The sequence below is a fragment of the Argiope bruennichi genome, chromosome 9, assembly GCF_947563725.1.
Source record: "Argiope bruennichi chromosome 9, qqArgBrue1.1, whole genome shotgun sequence".
Taxonomy (NCBI): domain Eukaryota; kingdom Metazoa; phylum Arthropoda; class Arachnida; order Araneae; family Araneidae; genus Argiope; species Argiope bruennichi.
The window spans coordinates 79,683,238-79,699,222 of NC_079159.1; the positions used below are offsets into that span (position 1 = coordinate 79,683,238).

The 15,985-nt window shown below is 36.8% G+C and overlaps 1 protein-coding gene and 24 non-coding genes across 25 annotated transcripts; all 25 read right to left on the reverse strand.

The window, feature by feature from the left end:
* Positions 1–473: 473 nt before the first annotated feature.
* Positions 474–562, reverse strand: Trnay-gua (transfer RNA tyrosine (anticodon GUA)). The gene is given in 2 exon segments: positions 474–509; positions 526–562. It is a non-coding gene; the product is annotated as a tRNA-Tyr (tRNA).
* Positions 563–742: 180 nt separating this feature from the next.
* On the reverse strand, positions 743–831 carry Trnay-gua (transfer RNA tyrosine (anticodon GUA)). Its single transcript is given in 2 exon segments — positions 743–778; positions 795–831. It is a non-coding gene; the product is annotated as a tRNA-Tyr (tRNA).
* Positions 832–1,280: 449 nt separating this feature from the next.
* On the reverse strand, positions 1,281–1,369 carry Trnay-gua (transfer RNA tyrosine (anticodon GUA)). The gene is given in 2 exon segments: positions 1,281–1,316; positions 1,333–1,369. It is a non-coding gene; the product is annotated as a tRNA-Tyr (tRNA).
* A 976-nt stretch (positions 1,370–2,345) lies between these two features.
* On the reverse strand, positions 2,346–2,434 carry Trnay-gua (transfer RNA tyrosine (anticodon GUA)). The gene is given in 2 exon segments: positions 2,346–2,381; positions 2,398–2,434. It is a non-coding gene; the product is annotated as a tRNA-Tyr (tRNA).
* A 449-nt stretch (positions 2,435–2,883) lies between these two features.
* On the reverse strand, positions 2,884–2,972 carry Trnay-gua (transfer RNA tyrosine (anticodon GUA)). The gene is given in 2 exon segments: positions 2,884–2,919; positions 2,936–2,972. It is a non-coding gene; the product is annotated as a tRNA-Tyr (tRNA).
* Positions 2,973–3,152: 180 nt separating this feature from the next.
* Positions 3,153–3,241, reverse strand: Trnay-gua (transfer RNA tyrosine (anticodon GUA)). The gene is given in 2 exon segments: positions 3,153–3,188; positions 3,205–3,241. It is a non-coding gene; the product is annotated as a tRNA-Tyr (tRNA).
* Positions 3,242–3,959: 718 nt separating this feature from the next.
* Trnay-gua (transfer RNA tyrosine (anticodon GUA)) lies at positions 3,960–4,048 on the reverse strand. Its single transcript is given in 2 exon segments — positions 3,960–3,995; positions 4,012–4,048. It is a non-coding gene; the product is annotated as a tRNA-Tyr (tRNA).
* A 696-nt stretch (positions 4,049–4,744) lies between these two features.
* On the reverse strand, positions 4,745–4,833 carry Trnay-gua (transfer RNA tyrosine (anticodon GUA)). Its single transcript is given in 2 exon segments — positions 4,745–4,780; positions 4,797–4,833. It is a non-coding gene; the product is annotated as a tRNA-Tyr (tRNA).
* A 180-nt stretch (positions 4,834–5,013) lies between these two features.
* On the reverse strand, positions 5,014–5,102 carry Trnay-gua (transfer RNA tyrosine (anticodon GUA)). Its single transcript is given in 2 exon segments — positions 5,014–5,049; positions 5,066–5,102. It is a non-coding gene; the product is annotated as a tRNA-Tyr (tRNA).
* Positions 5,103–5,551: 449 nt separating this feature from the next.
* Positions 5,552–5,640, reverse strand: Trnay-gua (transfer RNA tyrosine (anticodon GUA)). Its single transcript is given in 2 exon segments — positions 5,552–5,587; positions 5,604–5,640. It is a non-coding gene; the product is annotated as a tRNA-Tyr (tRNA).
* A 438-nt stretch (positions 5,641–6,078) lies between these two features.
* On the reverse strand, positions 6,079–6,167 carry Trnay-gua (transfer RNA tyrosine (anticodon GUA)). The gene is given in 2 exon segments: positions 6,079–6,114; positions 6,131–6,167. It is a non-coding gene; the product is annotated as a tRNA-Tyr (tRNA).
* Positions 6,168–6,984: 817 nt separating this feature from the next.
* LOC129984987 (uncharacterized) lies at positions 6,985–8,847 on the reverse strand. Its single transcript, XM_056094922.1, has one exon. It carries the CDS (start codon positions 8,845–8,847, stop codon positions 6,985–6,987), a length of 1,863 nt encoding a protein of 620 aa, XP_055950897.1.
* Positions 8,848–9,502: 655 nt separating this feature from the next.
* Trnay-gua (transfer RNA tyrosine (anticodon GUA)) lies at positions 9,503–9,591 on the reverse strand. The gene is given in 2 exon segments: positions 9,503–9,538; positions 9,555–9,591. It is a non-coding gene; the product is annotated as a tRNA-Tyr (tRNA).
* A 449-nt stretch (positions 9,592–10,040) lies between these two features.
* On the reverse strand, positions 10,041–10,129 carry Trnay-gua (transfer RNA tyrosine (anticodon GUA)). Its single transcript is given in 2 exon segments — positions 10,041–10,076; positions 10,093–10,129. It is a non-coding gene; the product is annotated as a tRNA-Tyr (tRNA).
* Positions 10,130–10,309: 180 nt separating this feature from the next.
* Trnay-gua (transfer RNA tyrosine (anticodon GUA)) lies at positions 10,310–10,398 on the reverse strand. Its single transcript is given in 2 exon segments — positions 10,310–10,345; positions 10,362–10,398. It is a non-coding gene; the product is annotated as a tRNA-Tyr (tRNA).
* A 449-nt stretch (positions 10,399–10,847) lies between these two features.
* On the reverse strand, positions 10,848–10,936 carry Trnay-gua (transfer RNA tyrosine (anticodon GUA)). The gene is given in 2 exon segments: positions 10,848–10,883; positions 10,900–10,936. It is a non-coding gene; the product is annotated as a tRNA-Tyr (tRNA).
* Positions 10,937–11,116: 180 nt separating this feature from the next.
* Positions 11,117–11,205, reverse strand: Trnay-gua (transfer RNA tyrosine (anticodon GUA)). Its single transcript is given in 2 exon segments — positions 11,117–11,152; positions 11,169–11,205. It is a non-coding gene; the product is annotated as a tRNA-Tyr (tRNA).
* Positions 11,206–12,181: 976 nt separating this feature from the next.
* Positions 12,182–12,270, reverse strand: Trnay-gua (transfer RNA tyrosine (anticodon GUA)). The gene is given in 2 exon segments: positions 12,182–12,217; positions 12,234–12,270. It is a non-coding gene; the product is annotated as a tRNA-Tyr (tRNA).
* A 449-nt stretch (positions 12,271–12,719) lies between these two features.
* Positions 12,720–12,808, reverse strand: Trnay-gua (transfer RNA tyrosine (anticodon GUA)). Its single transcript is given in 2 exon segments — positions 12,720–12,755; positions 12,772–12,808. It is a non-coding gene; the product is annotated as a tRNA-Tyr (tRNA).
* Positions 12,809–12,988: 180 nt separating this feature from the next.
* Trnay-gua (transfer RNA tyrosine (anticodon GUA)) lies at positions 12,989–13,077 on the reverse strand. The gene is given in 2 exon segments: positions 12,989–13,024; positions 13,041–13,077. It is a non-coding gene; the product is annotated as a tRNA-Tyr (tRNA).
* Positions 13,078–13,526: 449 nt separating this feature from the next.
* Trnay-gua (transfer RNA tyrosine (anticodon GUA)) lies at positions 13,527–13,615 on the reverse strand. Its single transcript is given in 2 exon segments — positions 13,527–13,562; positions 13,579–13,615. It is a non-coding gene; the product is annotated as a tRNA-Tyr (tRNA).
* Positions 13,616–14,064: 449 nt separating this feature from the next.
* On the reverse strand, positions 14,065–14,153 carry Trnay-gua (transfer RNA tyrosine (anticodon GUA)). Its single transcript is given in 2 exon segments — positions 14,065–14,100; positions 14,117–14,153. It is a non-coding gene; the product is annotated as a tRNA-Tyr (tRNA).
* A 449-nt stretch (positions 14,154–14,602) lies between these two features.
* Positions 14,603–14,691, reverse strand: Trnay-gua (transfer RNA tyrosine (anticodon GUA)). Its single transcript is given in 2 exon segments — positions 14,603–14,638; positions 14,655–14,691. It is a non-coding gene; the product is annotated as a tRNA-Tyr (tRNA).
* Positions 14,692–15,409: 718 nt separating this feature from the next.
* Positions 15,410–15,498, reverse strand: Trnay-gua (transfer RNA tyrosine (anticodon GUA)). The gene is given in 2 exon segments: positions 15,410–15,445; positions 15,462–15,498. It is a non-coding gene; the product is annotated as a tRNA-Tyr (tRNA).
* A 180-nt stretch (positions 15,499–15,678) lies between these two features.
* Trnay-gua (transfer RNA tyrosine (anticodon GUA)) lies at positions 15,679–15,767 on the reverse strand. Its single transcript is given in 2 exon segments — positions 15,679–15,714; positions 15,731–15,767. It is a non-coding gene; the product is annotated as a tRNA-Tyr (tRNA).
* Positions 15,768–15,985: the final 218 nt, after the last annotated feature.

Here is a 15,985-nt window from a genome sequence, read left to right on the forward strand (position 1 = left end):
ACAGTCCACCGCTCTACCAACTGAGCTATCGACGGATGCGAAGGTTTTGTTGATTTCATTTTTTCATATTGAAGTTCAGTTAAAGGAGGAGAAGGATGTTCAACAAAACAAAATGCTAACTATAATATTTCACACATTTACTTATTCGAAAGAGAGCTGGGAATCTAGCAAATCGAACGAAACTACACTTTTAAATTCCAATCAAAATAACATCTTCCGTCGAGAGAGCGACCTATGGATATCGTCTTTAGGGCATCTACAGTCCACCGCTCTGCCAACTGAGCTATCGACGGATGCGAAGGTTTTGCTGTTTTCATTTTTTCTGATTGAAGTTCAGTTAAAAGAGTAGAAGGATGTTCAACAAAACAAAATGCTAACTATAATATTTCGAACAATTACTAATTCGAAAGAGAACTGGGAATCTAGCAAATCGAACGAAACTACACTTTTAAATTCCAATCAAAATAACATCTTCCGTCGAGCCGGAGTCGAACCAGCGACCTATGGATATCGTCTTTAGGACATCTACAGTCCACCGCTCTACCAACTGAGCTATCGACGGATGCGAAGGTTTTGTTGATTTCATTTTTTCATATTGAAGTTCAGTTAAAGGAGGAGAAGGATGTTCAACAAAACAAAATGCTAACTATAATATTTCCAACATTTACTTATTCGAAAGAGAGCTGGGAATCTAGCAAATCGAACGAAACTACACTTTTAAATTCCAATCAAAATAACATCTTCCTTCGAGCCGGAGTCGAACCAGCGACCTATGGATATCGTCTTTAGGGCAACTACAGTCCACCGCTCTGCCAACTGAGCTATCGACGGATGCGAAGGTTTTGCTGATTTCATTTTTTCAGATTGAAGTTCAGTTAAAGGAGTAGAAGGATGTTCAACAAAACAAAATGCTAACTATAATATTTCGAACAATTACTAATTCGAAAGAGAACTGGGAATCTAGCAAATCGAACGAAACTACACTTTTAAATTCCAATCAAAATAACATCTTCCGTTGAGCCGGAGTTGAACCAGCGACCTATGGATATCGTCTTTAGGGCATCTACAGTCCACCGCTCTGCCAACTGAGCTATCGACGGATGCGAAGGTTTTGCTGATTTCATTTTTTCTGATTGAAGTTCAGTTAAAGGAGTATAAGAATGTTCAACAAAACAAAATGCTAACTATAATATTTCCAACAATTACTTATTCGAAAAAGAGCTGGGAATCAAGCAAATCGAACGAAACTACACTTTTAAATTCCAATCAAAATAACATCTTCCGTCGAGCCGGAGTCGAACCAGCGACCTATGGATATCGTCTTTAGGGCATCTACAGTCCACCGCTCTACCAACTGAGCTATCGACGGATGCGAAGGTTTTGTTGATTTTATTTTTTCATATTGAAGTTCAGTTAAAGGAGGAGAAGGATGTTCAACAAAACAAAATGCTAACTATAATATTTCCAACATTTACTTATTCGAAAGAGAGCTGGGAATCTAGCAAATCGAACGAAACTACACTTTTAAATTCCAATCAAAATAACATCTTCTGTCGAGCCAGCGACCTATGGATATCGTCTTTAGGGCATCTACAGTCCACCGCTCTGCCAACTGAGCTATCAACGGATGCGAAGGTTTTGCTGATTTCATTTTTTAATATTGAAGTTCAGTTAAAGGAGTATAAGGATGTTCAACAAAATAAAATGCTAACTATAATATTTCCAACAATTACTTATTCGAAAAAGAGCTGGGAATCTAGCAAATCGAACGAAAGTACACTTTTAAATTCCAATCAAAATAACATCTTCCGTCGAGCCGGAGTCGAACCAGCGACCTATGGATATCGTCTTTAGGGCATCTACAGTCCACCGCTCTGCCAACTGAGCTAACAACATTTGCGAAGGTGTTGCTGATTTCATTTTTTCATATTGAAGTTCAGTTAAACGAGGAGAAGAATGTTCAACAAAACAAAATGCTAACTATAATATTTCAAACAATTACTTATTCGAAAAAGAGCTGGGAATCTAGCAAATCGAACGAAACTACACTTTTAAATTCCAATCAAAATAACATCTTCCGTCGAGCCGTAGTCGAACCAGCGACCTATGGATATCGTCTTTAGGGCAGCTACAGTCCACCGCTCTGCCAACTGAGCTATCGACGGATGCGAAGGTTTTGCTGATTTCACTTTTTCAGATTGAAGTTCATTTAAAGGAGTAGAAGGATGTTCAACAAAACAAAATGCTAACTATAATATTTCCAACAATTACTTATTCGAAAAAGAGCTGGGAATCTAGCAAATCGAACGAAACTACACATTTAAATTCCAATCAAAATAACATCTTCCGTCGAGCCGGAGTCGAACCAGCGACCTATGGATATCGTCTTTAGGGCATCTACAGTCCACCGCTCTGCCAACTGAGCTATCGACGGATGCGAAGGTTTTGCTGATTTTATTTTTTCATATTGAAGTTCAGTTAAACGAGGAGAAGAATGTTCAACAAAACAAAATGCTAACTATAATATTTCCAACAATTACTTATTCGAAAAAGAGCTGGGAATCTAGCAAATCGAACGAAACTACACTTTTAAATTCCAATCAAAATAACATCTTCCGTCGAGCCGTAGTCGAACCAGCGACCTATGGATATCGTCTTTAGGGCAGCTACAGTCCACCGCTCTGCCAACTGAGCTATCGACGGATGCGAAGGTTTTGCTGATTTTATTTTTTCAGATTGAAGTTCATTTAAAGGAGTAGAAGGATGTTCAACAAAACAAAATGCTAACTATAATATTTCCAACAATTACTTATTCGAAAAAGAGCTGGGAATCTAGCAAATCGAACGAAACTACACATTTAAATTCCAATCAAAATAACATCTTCCGTCGAGCCGGAGTCGAACCAGCGACCTATGGATATCGTCTTTAGGGCATCTACAGTCCACCGCTCTGCCAACTGAGCTATCGACGGATGCGAAGGTTTTGCTGATTTTATTTTTTCATATTGAAGTTCAGTTAAACGAGGAGAAGAATGTTCAACAAAACAAAATGCTAACTATAATATTTCCAACAATTACTTATTCGAAAAAGAGCTGGGAATCTAGCAAATCGAACGAAACTACACTTTTAAATTCCAATCAAAATAACATCTTCCGTCGAGCCGGAGTCGAACCAGCGACCTATGGATATCGTCTTTAGGGCATCTACAGTCCACCGCTCTGCCAACTGAGCTATCGACGGATTCGAAGGTTTTGCTGTTTTCATTTTTTCTGATTGAAGTTCAGTTAAAGGAGTATAAGAATGTTCAACAAAACAAAATGCTAACTATACTATTTCCAACAATTACTTATTCGAAAAAGAGCTGGGAATCAAGCAAATCGAACGAAACTACAATTTTAAATTCCAATCAAAACAACATCTTCCGTCGAGCCGCAGTCGAACCAGCGACCTATGGATATCGTCTTTAGGGCAGCTACAGTCCACCGCTCTGCCAACTGAGCTATCGACGGATGCGAAGATTTTGCTGATTTCATTTTTTCAGATTGAAGTTCAGTTAAAGGAGTAGAAGGATGTTCAACAAAACAAAATGCTAACTATAATATTTCGAACAATTACTAATTCGAAAGAGAACTGGGAATCTAGCAAATCGAACGAAACTACACTTTTAAATTCCAATCAAAATAACATCTTCCGTTGAGCCGGAGTCGAACCAGCGACCTATGGATATCGTCTTTAGGGCATCTACAGTCCACCGCTATGCCAACTGAGCTATCGACGGATGCGAAGGTTTTGCTGATTTCATTTTTTCAGATTGAAGTTCAGTTAAAGGAGTAGAAGGATGTTCAACAAAACAAAATGCTAAATATAATATTTCGAGCAATTACTAATTCGAAAGAGAACTGGGAATCTAGCAAATCGAACGAAACTACACTTTTAAATTCCAATCAAAATAACATCTTCCGTTGAGCCGGAGTCGAACCAGCGACCTATGGATATCGTCTTTAGGGCATCTACAGTCCACCGCTCTGCCAACTGAGCTATCGACGGATGCGAAGGTTTTGCTGATTTCACTTTTTCAGATTGAAGTTCAGTTAAAGGAGTAGAAGGATTTTCAACAAAACAAAATGCTAATTATAATATTTCCAACAATTACTTATTCGAAACAGAGCTGGAAATCTAGCAAATCGAACGAAACTACACTTTTAAATTCCAATCAAAATAACATCTTCCGTCGAGCCAGCGACCTATGAATATCGTCTTTAGGGCATCTACAGTCCACCGCTCTACCAACTGAGCTATCGACGGATGCGAAGGTTTTGTTGATTTCATTTTTTCATATTGAAGTTCAGTTAAAGGAGGAGAAGGATGTTCAACAAAACAAAATGCTAACTATAATATTTCACACATTTACTTATTCGAAAGAGAGCTGGGAATCTAGCAAATCGAACGAAACTACACTTTTAAATTCCAATCAAAATAACATCTTCCGTCGAGAGAGCGACCTATGGATATCGTCTTTAGGGCATCTACAGTCCACCGCTCTGCCAACTGAGCTATCGACGGATGCGAAGGTTTTGCTGTTTTCATTTTTTCTGATTGAAGTTCAGTTAAAAGAGTAGAAGGATGTTCAACAAAACAAAATGCTAACTATAATATTTCGAACAATTACTAATTCGAAAGAGAACTGGGAATCTAGCAAATCGAACGAAACTACACTTTTAAATTCCAATCAAAATAACATCTTCCGTCGAGCCGGAGTCGAACCAGCGACCTATGGATATCGTCTTTAGGACATCTACAGTCCACCGCTCTACCAACTGAGCTATCGACGGATGCGAAGGTTTTGTTGATTTCATTTTTTCATATTGAAGTTCAGTTAAAGGAGGAGAAGGATGTTCAACAAAACAAAATGCTAACTATAATATTTCCAACATTTACTTATTCGAAAGAGAGCTGGGAATCTAGCAAATCGAACGAAACTACACTTTTAAATTCCAATCAAAATAACATCTTCCTTCGAGCCGGAGTCGAACCAGCGACCTATGGATATCGTCTTTAGGGCAACTACAGTCCACCGCTCTGCCAACTGAGCTATCGACGGATGCGAAGGTTTTGCTGATTTCATTTTTTCAGATTGAAGTTCAGTTAAAGGAGTAGAAGGATGTTCAACAAAACAAAATGCTAACTATAATATTTCGAACAATTACTAATTCGAAAGAGAACTGGGAATCTAGCAAATCGAACGAAACTACACTTTTAAATTCCAATCAAAATAACATCTTCCGTTGAGCCGGAGTTGAACCAGCGACCTATGGATATCGTCTTTAGGGCATCTACAGTCCACCGCTCTGCCAACTGAGCTATCGACGGATGCGAAGGTTTTGCTGATTTCATTTTTTCTGATTGAAGTTCAGTTAAAGGAGTATAAGAATGTTCAACAAAACAAAATGCTAACTATAATATTTCCAACAATTACTTATTCGAAAAAGAGCTGGGAATCAAGCAAATCGAACGAAACTACACTTTTAAATTCCAATCAAAATAACATCTTCCGTCGAGCCGGAGTCGAACCAGCGACCTATGGATATCGTCTTTAGGGCATCTACAGTCCACCGCTCTACCAACTGAGCTATCGACGGATGCGAAGGTTTTGTTGATTTTATTTTTTCATATTGAAGTTCAGTTAAAGGAGGAGAAGGATGTTCAACAAAACAAAATGCTAACTATAATATTTCCAACATTTACTTATTCGAAAGAGAGCTGGGAATCTAGCAAATCGAACGAAACTACACTTTTAAATTCCAATCAAAATAACATCTTCTGTCGAGCCAGCGACCTATGGATATCGTCTTTAGGGCATCTACAGTCCACCGCTCTGCCAACTGAGCTATCAACGGATGCGAAGGTTTTGCTGATTTCATTTTTTAATATTGAAGTTCAGTTAAAGGAGTATAAGGATGTTCAACAAAATAAAATGCTAACTATAATATTTCCAACAATTACTTATTCGAAAAAGAGCTGGGAATCTAGCAAATCGAACGAAAGTACACTTTTAAATTCCAATCAAAATAACATCTTCCGTCGAGCCGGAGTCGAACCAGCGACCTATGGATATCGTCTTTAGGGCATCTACAGTCCACCGCTCTGCCAACTGAGCTATCAACGGATGCGAAGGTTTTGCTGATTTCACTTTTTCAGATTGAAGTTCATTTAAGGGGACAGTGGACTCTATATAACTTTTTTCTTAAAAATAAACTTAGAGTTATGAAATTTTTTGCTCATAATCTCTGGAGTGTTATTATACTAAATATCCTTCAAAAAAATATTTTCAATTAAAAATTTTTTTAAAAAAATTAAAAATTTAAGTAATTTTTTAATTTTTTTAAAATGTTCCATGCGTTTCAATTTTTTAATTTTTGACTTTATTTTACATTATTACTACTTATAAAGGTATTTCAAATACATTTAGGTATTATTTTGTCATTTCAATTAAAATTTGATTTTTAAAAAGGTTTTTTTGTTCATATGTGTTTGATTTTCATAAAAATTTTAGGCTTTTTCAAAATAAAATTAACTTTTAACTATCTAAATGAAGCTAGAATGTAAAATGGATACCAAGATTTATTTCAGTACATGTCAGGATTCTGTATATGAAATTTCATAAAATTTACTCAAAAATTAAGACGCATGGAACATTTTAAAGGCGCGCAAAACTGATAAAATATAGTTTTGAGAAAAAGGCATTTTAATAATATTTTTACACTTACCTTTAATATTTGTTTTTTTGATGCAACTAAATGCTGATTTTATTGAACAACAGACATATTTATATCTTATTCTTCAGTTCAAAGCATATTTTTTTGAGAATAAAATATTAAAATGAAACAGCTCAATTTGGCATATTGAGATTTTTAAGAACGGCATAATTTATTTAACGCAATAAAAAATAATTTATTCTAAAAAAAAAAAAATAGATAAAAATATTAAAATTTGCCAGAACCATATGTTTTCCCTTCTTTTTTAATATTTTTTGTGGTTTTAACTGATTTAGCAATCTTTTTTTCAATTCTTTTCTTTTTCCAGATATCAGAACTTCTATTCTCACTTTGAGCTATACGCCGTTTGTCACGTCTTTGGGCTATATCTAAAGATGCTGCATTAAATCCACTCTGTTCTAAAGTAATATTGTTGAAACAGCCAAAATTATATTCCCCTACAGAAGTAATTACTGCCATTTCCAATCTCTTTTTAGAAACAAAAATTTCTTTGGGGCAGTTTTTCCAAATAATGCTGTGGATGCTTTCATTTGCATTTTGGGTTTTTCCAGAAGCACATCTCGCTAACAATTCATTATTAGCAAGCCTTTGATAGATCGGTAGAATTTTTTCCAGCACCAGTTCCGATAATTTTGTTTTCATTGTGGAATGTGATTTTGGCTCTTCATTGTTAGCTAGAGCCCTCTGATAAAAACACCATGAAGTAGAACCAGTAGGGCATTTACTATGCTTAGGTGTTTTATCTGTCGATGAGCAGTGGAATAAAGATGCAAATATTGCTGATTTCATTTTTTGGACATCAGGGACATTCTCTTTTATAGCTTTTCTATAATAGTTTGTTAGCTTTAATATGGTGCTCTCTTTCAAACTTCCCACTTTACGGCCACCAAGTGTAATTCCTTTACTTTGACATTCTTTAACCTTTTTACGAAGCCCCGTACCAAGTCTCTTTGCCACATGGTTTACGCATTCTTCTTTGGTAATTTCTACATCTTCACCATACACATTTAATTCTGATACATGTTGGTATGTCTTGGCATCACCATCTGACACGACACTCACATATCGCATACCACAATTTTTTATAGACCTTTTCCACAAAATTTCAGCAGCTTTGGTCTCCATAGAATTTAAAGATCCCATATAGTTTTTACTGCAATCAGATTTGTGTGTTTTGTACCATATGGAAAATTCAGGACTTTTTTCTCCAAGGTCTCTTTTAGCAGTTGTGCATTCTGGACAATACTTCGAAATTATTTCGAAATCAATAATAAGTCCCGTTAAAATATCTACAATGATACCAATTCCATACAGTGATGAATGTCCCCGCTTTTGCCATGTCCCATCATATGAGACTGTAATGTCAATCGCATCATCTAAATTTTCTTCAACTGCAGACGATAACTCCTGATGCTTTTTTCGAACAATCTTCCTAGATACTTCTAAAATGTCATCTTTGTGGGTCTGTTTTTCATCATACAACTGGTGCAAACATTTTGAAAATGTCTTTTTGTCCATTGCATGAATACCAATAGCCATGGAGAAAATTTCCAAAGCCGCATGCCCTTTCCCAATTTTTAGAAAAGCTTCGACAAGCTTTTTATTAGCTTCGAAGCATTTACTGTCTTTTTCTCGAGGACTTGAAAAAATAGAGCTAAATATTTTATTGCAGTTTTTACATTTCAGTTCTATTTTTGTTGAAAAGCCATATTCACCATTAGATTCAACATCCAATGAGCACATGTCACATTCACTGCATTTTATATTTGATAAAAGAGAAGACCACATGTCATTGTTCATCATTATATAGGAATTTTTTTCTGTAACATTGCTAGTGGACGAAGAAGTTGATGGAAATAATCCTAATTTTTTAGCACTAGCACTAAATGATTTCTTATTTTTATCTATACATACTTCTTCAATAGCAACAGAATTTTCCACAGATACTACATTTTCAGAATTCTCTGCAACATTTTTATTCCATCTCTTGCTAATATTAGCGGAACACATACGTTTCCTCTTAGAAGGTCTGCCTTTCAGTTTTCGATAACGCCTGTTGATAGTATCCATTATCGAAATAGTATGTAAATAAAAATGAAACAATTATTAATATTGTTTGCAAATCGGAAGTTCAAAATACAACCTTGATTAGGTAAATAATATTGGAAAGCAAACAGCAGCTAACAAATGAAGTTGAAAAAATTTCGAAATTCAAAATAGTTGATTGGTAAAAATAACGCTATTCCCGCTCGGTAAAACACGAGGTAGAAGTAAACAAAACAGTAGAATGTACAGTTAACAGTTACAGCTAAGGCGAGCAGTGAAGAAAATGTAAAATTATTAATTCTAAAATAAAATAAAATGTTTTAAAAAATCATGACAGCTCTTTGTTTACATTTTGTGTCCCTTTAAATTTTACATTTGAGTCCCTTTAAATTTTTTTAAATGCTTATAACTTTTTAATAATTTAACTTAGACATTAGCGGTTTTTTGTATTAGATTCAGTAATATGAGTAAAATCTTAATATATGGAAAAAAATTTTTCCATATTTTAGTCAATTTTTGGCAATTTCAAAGTCCACTGTCCCCTTAAAGGAGTAGAAGGATGTTCAACAAAACAAAATGCTAACTATAATATTTCCAACAATTACTTATTCGAAAAAGAGCTGGGAATCTAGCAAATCGAACGAAACTACACATTTAAATTCCAATCAAAATAACATCTTCCGTCGAGCCGGAGTCGAACCAGCGACCTATGGATATCGTCTTTAGGGCATCTACAGTCCACCGCTCTGCCAACTGAGCTATCGACGGATGCGAAGGTTTTGCTGATTTTATTTTTTCATATTGAAGTTCAGTTAAACGAGGAGAAGAATGTTCAACAAAACAAAATGCTAACTATAATATTTCCAACAATTACTTATTCGAAAAAGAGCTGGGAATCTAGCAAATCGAACGAAACTACACTTTTAAATTCCAATCAAAATAACATCTTCCGTCGAGCCGTAGTCGAACCAGCGACCTATGGATATCGTCTTTAGGGCAGCTACAGTCCACCGCTCTGCCAACTGAGCTATCGACGGATGCGAAGGTTTTGCTGATTTTATTTTTTCAGATTGAAGTTCATTTAAAGGAGTAGAAGGATGTTCAACAAAACAAAATGCTAACTATAATATTTCCAACAATTACTTATTCGAAAAAGAGCTGGGAATCTAGCAAATCGAACGAAACTACACATTTAAATTCCAATCAAAATAACATCTTCCGTCGAGCCGGAGTCGAACCAGCGACCTATGGATATCGTCTTTAGGGCATCTACAGTCCACCGCTCTGCCAACTGAGCTATCGACGGATGCGAAGGTTTTGCTGATTTTATTTTTTCATATTGAAGTTCAGTTAAACGAGGAGAAGAATGTTCAACAAAACAAAATGCTAACTATAATATTTCCAACAATTACTTATTCGAAAAAGAGCTGGGAATCTAGCAAATCGAACGAAACTACACTTTTAAATTCCAATCAAAATAACATCTTCCGTCGAGCCGGAGTCGAACCAGCGACCTATGGATATCGTCTTTAGGGCATCTACAGTCCACCGCTCTGCCAACTGAGCTATCGACGGATTCGAAGGTTTTGCTGTTTTCATTTTTTCTGATTGAAGTTCAGTTAAAGGAGTATAAGAATGTTCAACAAAACAAAATGCTAACTATACTATTTCCAACAATTACTTATTCGAAAAAGAGCTGGGAATCAAGCAAATCGAACGAAACTACAATTTTAAATTCCAATCAAAACAACATCTTCCGTCGAGCCGCAGTCGAACCAGCGACCTATGGATATCGTCTTTAGGGCAGCTACAGTCCACCGCTCTGCCAACTGAGCTATCGACGGATGCGAAGATTTTGCTGATTTCATTTTTTCAGATTGAAGTTCAGTTAAAGGAGTAGAAGGATGTTCAACAAAACAAAATGCTAACTATAATATTTCGAACAATTACTAATTCGAAAGAGAACTGGGAATCTAGCAAATCGAACGAAACTACACTTTTAAATTCCAATCAAAATAACATCTTCCGTTGAGCCGGAGTCGAACCAGCGACCTATGGATATCGTCTTTAGGGCATCTACAGTCCACCGCTCTGCCAACTGAGCTATCGACGGATGCGAAGGTTTTGCTGATTTCATTTTTTCTGATTGAAGTTCAGTTAAAGGAGTATAAGAATGTTCAACAAAACAAAATGCTAACTATAATATTTCCAACAATTACTTATTCGAAAAAGAGCTGGGAATCAAGCAAATCGAACGAAACTACACTTTTAAATTCCAATCAAAATAACATCTTCCGTCGAGCCGGAGTCGAACCAGCGACCTATGGATATCGTCTTTAGGGCATCTACAGTCCACCGCTCTACCAACTGAGCTATCGACGGATGCGAAGGTTTTGTTGATTTTATTTTTTCATATTGAAGTTCAGTTAAAGGAGGAGAAGGATGTTCAACAAAACAAAATGCTAACTATAATATTTCCAACATTTACTTATTCGAAAGAGAGCTGGGAATCTAGCAAATCGAACGAAACTACACTTTTAAATTCCAATCAAAATAACATCTTCTGTCGAGCCAGCGACCTATGGATATCGTCTTTAGGGCATCTACAGTCCACCGCTCTGCCAACTGAGCTATCAACGGATGCGAAGGTTTTGCTGATTTCATTTTTTAATATTGAAGTTCAGTTAAAGGAGTATAAGGATGTTCAACAAAATAAAATGCTAACTATAATATTTCCAACAATTACTTATTCGAAAAAGAGCTGGGAATCTAGCAAATCGAACGAAAGTACACTTTTAAATTCCAATCAAAATAACATCTTCCGTCGAGCCGGAGTCGAACCAGCGACCTATGGATATCGTCTTTAGGGCATCTACAGTCCACCGCTCTGCCAACTGAGCTAACAACATTTGCGAAGGTGTTGCTGATTTCATTTTTTCATATTGAAGTTCAGTTAAACGAGGAGAAGAATGTTCAACAAAACAAAATGCTAACTATAATATTTCAAACAATTACTTATTCGAAAAAGAGCTGGGAATCTAGCAAATCGAACGAAACTACACTTTTAAATTCCAATCAAAATAACATCTTCCGTCGAGCCGTAGTCGAACCAGCGACCTATGGATATCGTCTTTAGGGCAGCTACAGTCCACCGCTCTGCCAACTGAGCTATCGACGGATGCGAAGGTTTTGCTGATTTCACTTTTTCAGATTGAAGTTCATTTAAAGGAGTAGAAGGATGTTCAACAAAACAAAATGCTAACTATAATATTTCCAACAATTACTTATTCGAAAAAGAGCTGGGAATCTAGCAAATCGAACGAAACTACACATTTAAATTCCAATCAAAATAACATCTTCCGTCGAGCCGGAGTCGAACCAGCGACCTATGGATATCGTCTTTAGGGCATCTACAGTCCACCGCTCTGCCAACTGAGCTATCGACGGATGCGAAGGTTTTGCTGATTTTATTTTTTCATATTGAAGTTCAGTTAAACGAGGAGAAGAATGTTCAACAAAACAAAATGCTAACTATAATATTTCCAACAATTACTTATTCGAAAAAGAGCTGGGAATCTAGCAAATCGAACGAAACTACACTTTTAAATTCCAATCAAAATAACATCTTCCGTCGAGCCGTAGTCGAACCAGCGACCTATGGATATCGTCTTTAGGGCAGCTACAGTCCACCGCTCTGCCAACTGAGCTATCGACGGATGCGAAGGTTTTGCTGATTTTATTTTTTCAGATTGAAGTTCATTTAAAGGAGTAGAAGGATGTTCAACAAAACAAAATGCTAACTATAATATTTCCAACAATTACTTATTCGAAAAAGAGCTGGGAATCTAGCAAATCGAACGAAACTACACATTTAAATTCCAATCAAAATAACATCTTCCGTCGAGCCGGAGTCGAACCAGCGACCTATGGATATCGTCTTTAGGGCATCTACAGTCCACCGCTCTGCCAACTGAGCTATCGACGGATGCGAAGGTTTTGCTGATTTTATTTTTTCATATTGAAGTTCAGTTAAACGAGGAGAAGAATGTTCAACAAAACAAAATGCTAACTATAATATTTCCAACAATTACTTATTCGAAAAAGAGCTGGGAATCTAGCAAATCGAACGAAACTACACTTTTAAATTCCAATCAAAATAACATCTTCCGTCGAGCCGGAGTCGAACCAGCGACCTATGGATATCGTCTTTAGGGCATCTACAGTCCACCGCTCTGCCAACTGAGCTATCGACGGATTCGAAGGTTTTGCTGTTTTCATTTTTTCTGATTGAAGTTCAGTTAAAGGAGTATAAGAATGTTCAACAAAACAAAATGCTAACTATACTATTTCCAACAATTACTTATTCGAAAAAGAGCTGGGAATCAAGCAAATCGAACGAAACTACAATTTTAAATTCCAATCAAAACAACATCTTCCGTCGAGCCGCAGTCGAACCAGCGACCTATGGATATCGTCTTTAGGGCAGCTACAGTCCACCGCTCTGCCAACTGAGCTATCGACGGATGCGAAGATTTTGCTGATTTCATTTTTTCAGATTGAAGTTCAGTTAAAGGAGTAGAAGGATGTTCAACAAAACAAAATGCTAACTATAATATTTCGAACAATTACTAATTCGAAAGAGAACTGGGAATCTAGCAAATCGAACGAAACTACACTTTTAAATTCCAATCAAAATAACATCTTCCGTTGAGCCGGAGTCGAACCAGCGACCTATGGATATCGTCTTTAGGGCATCTACAGTCCACCGCTCTGCCAACTGAGCTATCGACGGATGCGAAGGTTTTGCTGATTTCACTTTTTCAGATTGAAGTTCAGTTAAAGGAGTAGAAGGATTTTCAACAAAACAAAATGCTAATTATAATATTTCCAACAATTACTTATTCGAAACAGAGCTGGGAATCTAGCAAATCGAACGAAACTACACTTTTAAATTCCAATCAAAATAACATCTTCCGTCGAGCCGCAGTCGAACCAGCGACCTATGAATATCGTTTTTAGGGCATCGACAGTCCACCGGTCTGCCAACTGAGCTATCGACGGATGCGAAGGTTTTGCTGATTTTATTTTTTCATATTGAAGTTCAGTTAAACGAGGAGAAGAATGTTCAACAAAACAAAATGCTAACTATAATATTTCCAACAATTACTTATTCGAAAAAGAGCTGGGAATCTAGCAAATCGAACGAAACTACACTTTTAAATTCCAATCAAAATAACATCTTCCGTCGAGCCGGAGTCGAACCAGCGACCTATGGATATCGTCTTTAGGGCATCTACAGTCCACCGCTCTGCCAACTGAGCTATCGACGGATTCGAAGGTTTTGCTGTTTTCATTTTTTCTGATTGAAGTTCAGTTAAAGGAGTATAAGAATGTTCAACAAAACAAAATGCTAACTATACTATTTCCAACAATTACTTATTCGAAAAAGAGCTGGGAATCAAGCAAATCGAACGAAACTACAATTTTAAATTCCAATCAAAACAACATCTTCCGTCGAGCCGCAGTCGAACCAGCGACCTATGGATATCGTCTTTAGGGCAGCTACAGTCCACCGCTCTGCCAACTGAGCTATCGACGGATGCGAAGATTTTGCTGATTTCATTTTTTCAGATTGAAGTTCAGTTAAAGGAGTAGAAGGATGTTCAACAAAACAAAATGCTAACTATAATATTTCGAACAATTACTAATTCGAAAGAGAACTGGGAATCTAGCAAATCGAACGAAACTACACTTTTAAATTCCAATCAAAATAACATCTTCCGTTGAGCCGGAGTCGAACCAGCGACCTATGGATATCGTCTTTAGGGCATCTACAGTCCACCGCTCTGCCAACTGAGCTATCGACGGATGCGAAGGTTTTGCTGATTTCACTTTTTCAGATTGAAGTTCAGTTAAAGGAGTAGAAGGATTTTCAACAAAACAAAATGCTAATTATAATATTTCCAACAATTACTTATTCGAAACAGAGCTGGGAATCTAGCAAATCGAACGAAACTACACTTTTAAATTCCAATCAAAATAACATCTTCCGTCGAGCCGCAGTCGAACCAGCGACCTATGAATATCGTTTTTAGGGCATCGACAGTCCACCGGTCTGCCAACTGAGCTATCGACGGATGCGAAGGTTTTGCTGATTTCATTTTTTCTGATTGAAGTTCAGTTAAAGGAGTATAATAATGTTCAACAAAACAAAATGCTAACTATAATATTTCCAACAATTACTTATTCGAAAAAGAGCTGGAAATCAAGCAAATCGAACGAAACTACACTTTTAAATTCCAATCAAAATAACATCTTCCGTCGAGCCGGAGCCGAACCAGCGACCTATGGATATCGTCTTTTGGGCATCTACAATCCACCGCTCTGCCAACTGAGCTATCGACGGATGCGAAGGTTTTGCTGATTTCACTTTTTCAGATTGAAGTTCAGTTAAAGAAGTAGAAGGAAGTTCAACAAAACAAAATGCTAACTATAATATTTCCAAATATTACTTATTCGAAACAGAGCTGAGAATCTAGCAAATCGAACGAAACTACACTTTTAAATTCCAATCAAAATAACATCTTCCGTCGAGCCGGAGTCGAACCAGCGACCAATGGATATCGTCTTTAGGGCATCTACAGTCCACCGCTCTGCCAACTGAGCTATCGACGGATGCGAAGGTTTTGCTGATTTCACTTTTTCAGATTGAAGTTCAGTTAAAGGAGGAGAAGGATGTTCAACAAAACAAAATGCTAACTATAATATTTCCAACAATTACTTATTCGAAAAAGAGCTGGGAATCTAGCAAATCGAACGAAACTACACATTTAAATTCCAATCAAAATAACATCTTCCGTCGAGCCGGAGTCGAACCAGCGACCTATGGATATCGTCTTTTGGGCATCTACAATCCACCGCTCTGCCAACTGAGCTATCGACGGATGCGAAGGTTTTGCTGATTTCACTTTTTCAGATTGAAGTTCAGTTAAAGGAGTAGAAGGAAGTTCAACAAAACAAAATGCTAACTATAATATTTCCAAATATTACTTATTCGAAACAGAGCTGAGAATCTAGCAAATCGAACGAAACTACACTTTTAAATTCCAATCAAAATAACATCTTCCGTCGAGCCGGAGCCGAACCAGCGACCTATGGATAT

What these genes read in the sequence shown, in the direction of transcription:
- LOC129984987 (XM_056094922.1), bottom strand. Translation starts at nt 8,847, where the DNA reads ATGGATACTATCAACAGGCGTTATCGAAAACTGAAAGGCAGACCTTCT.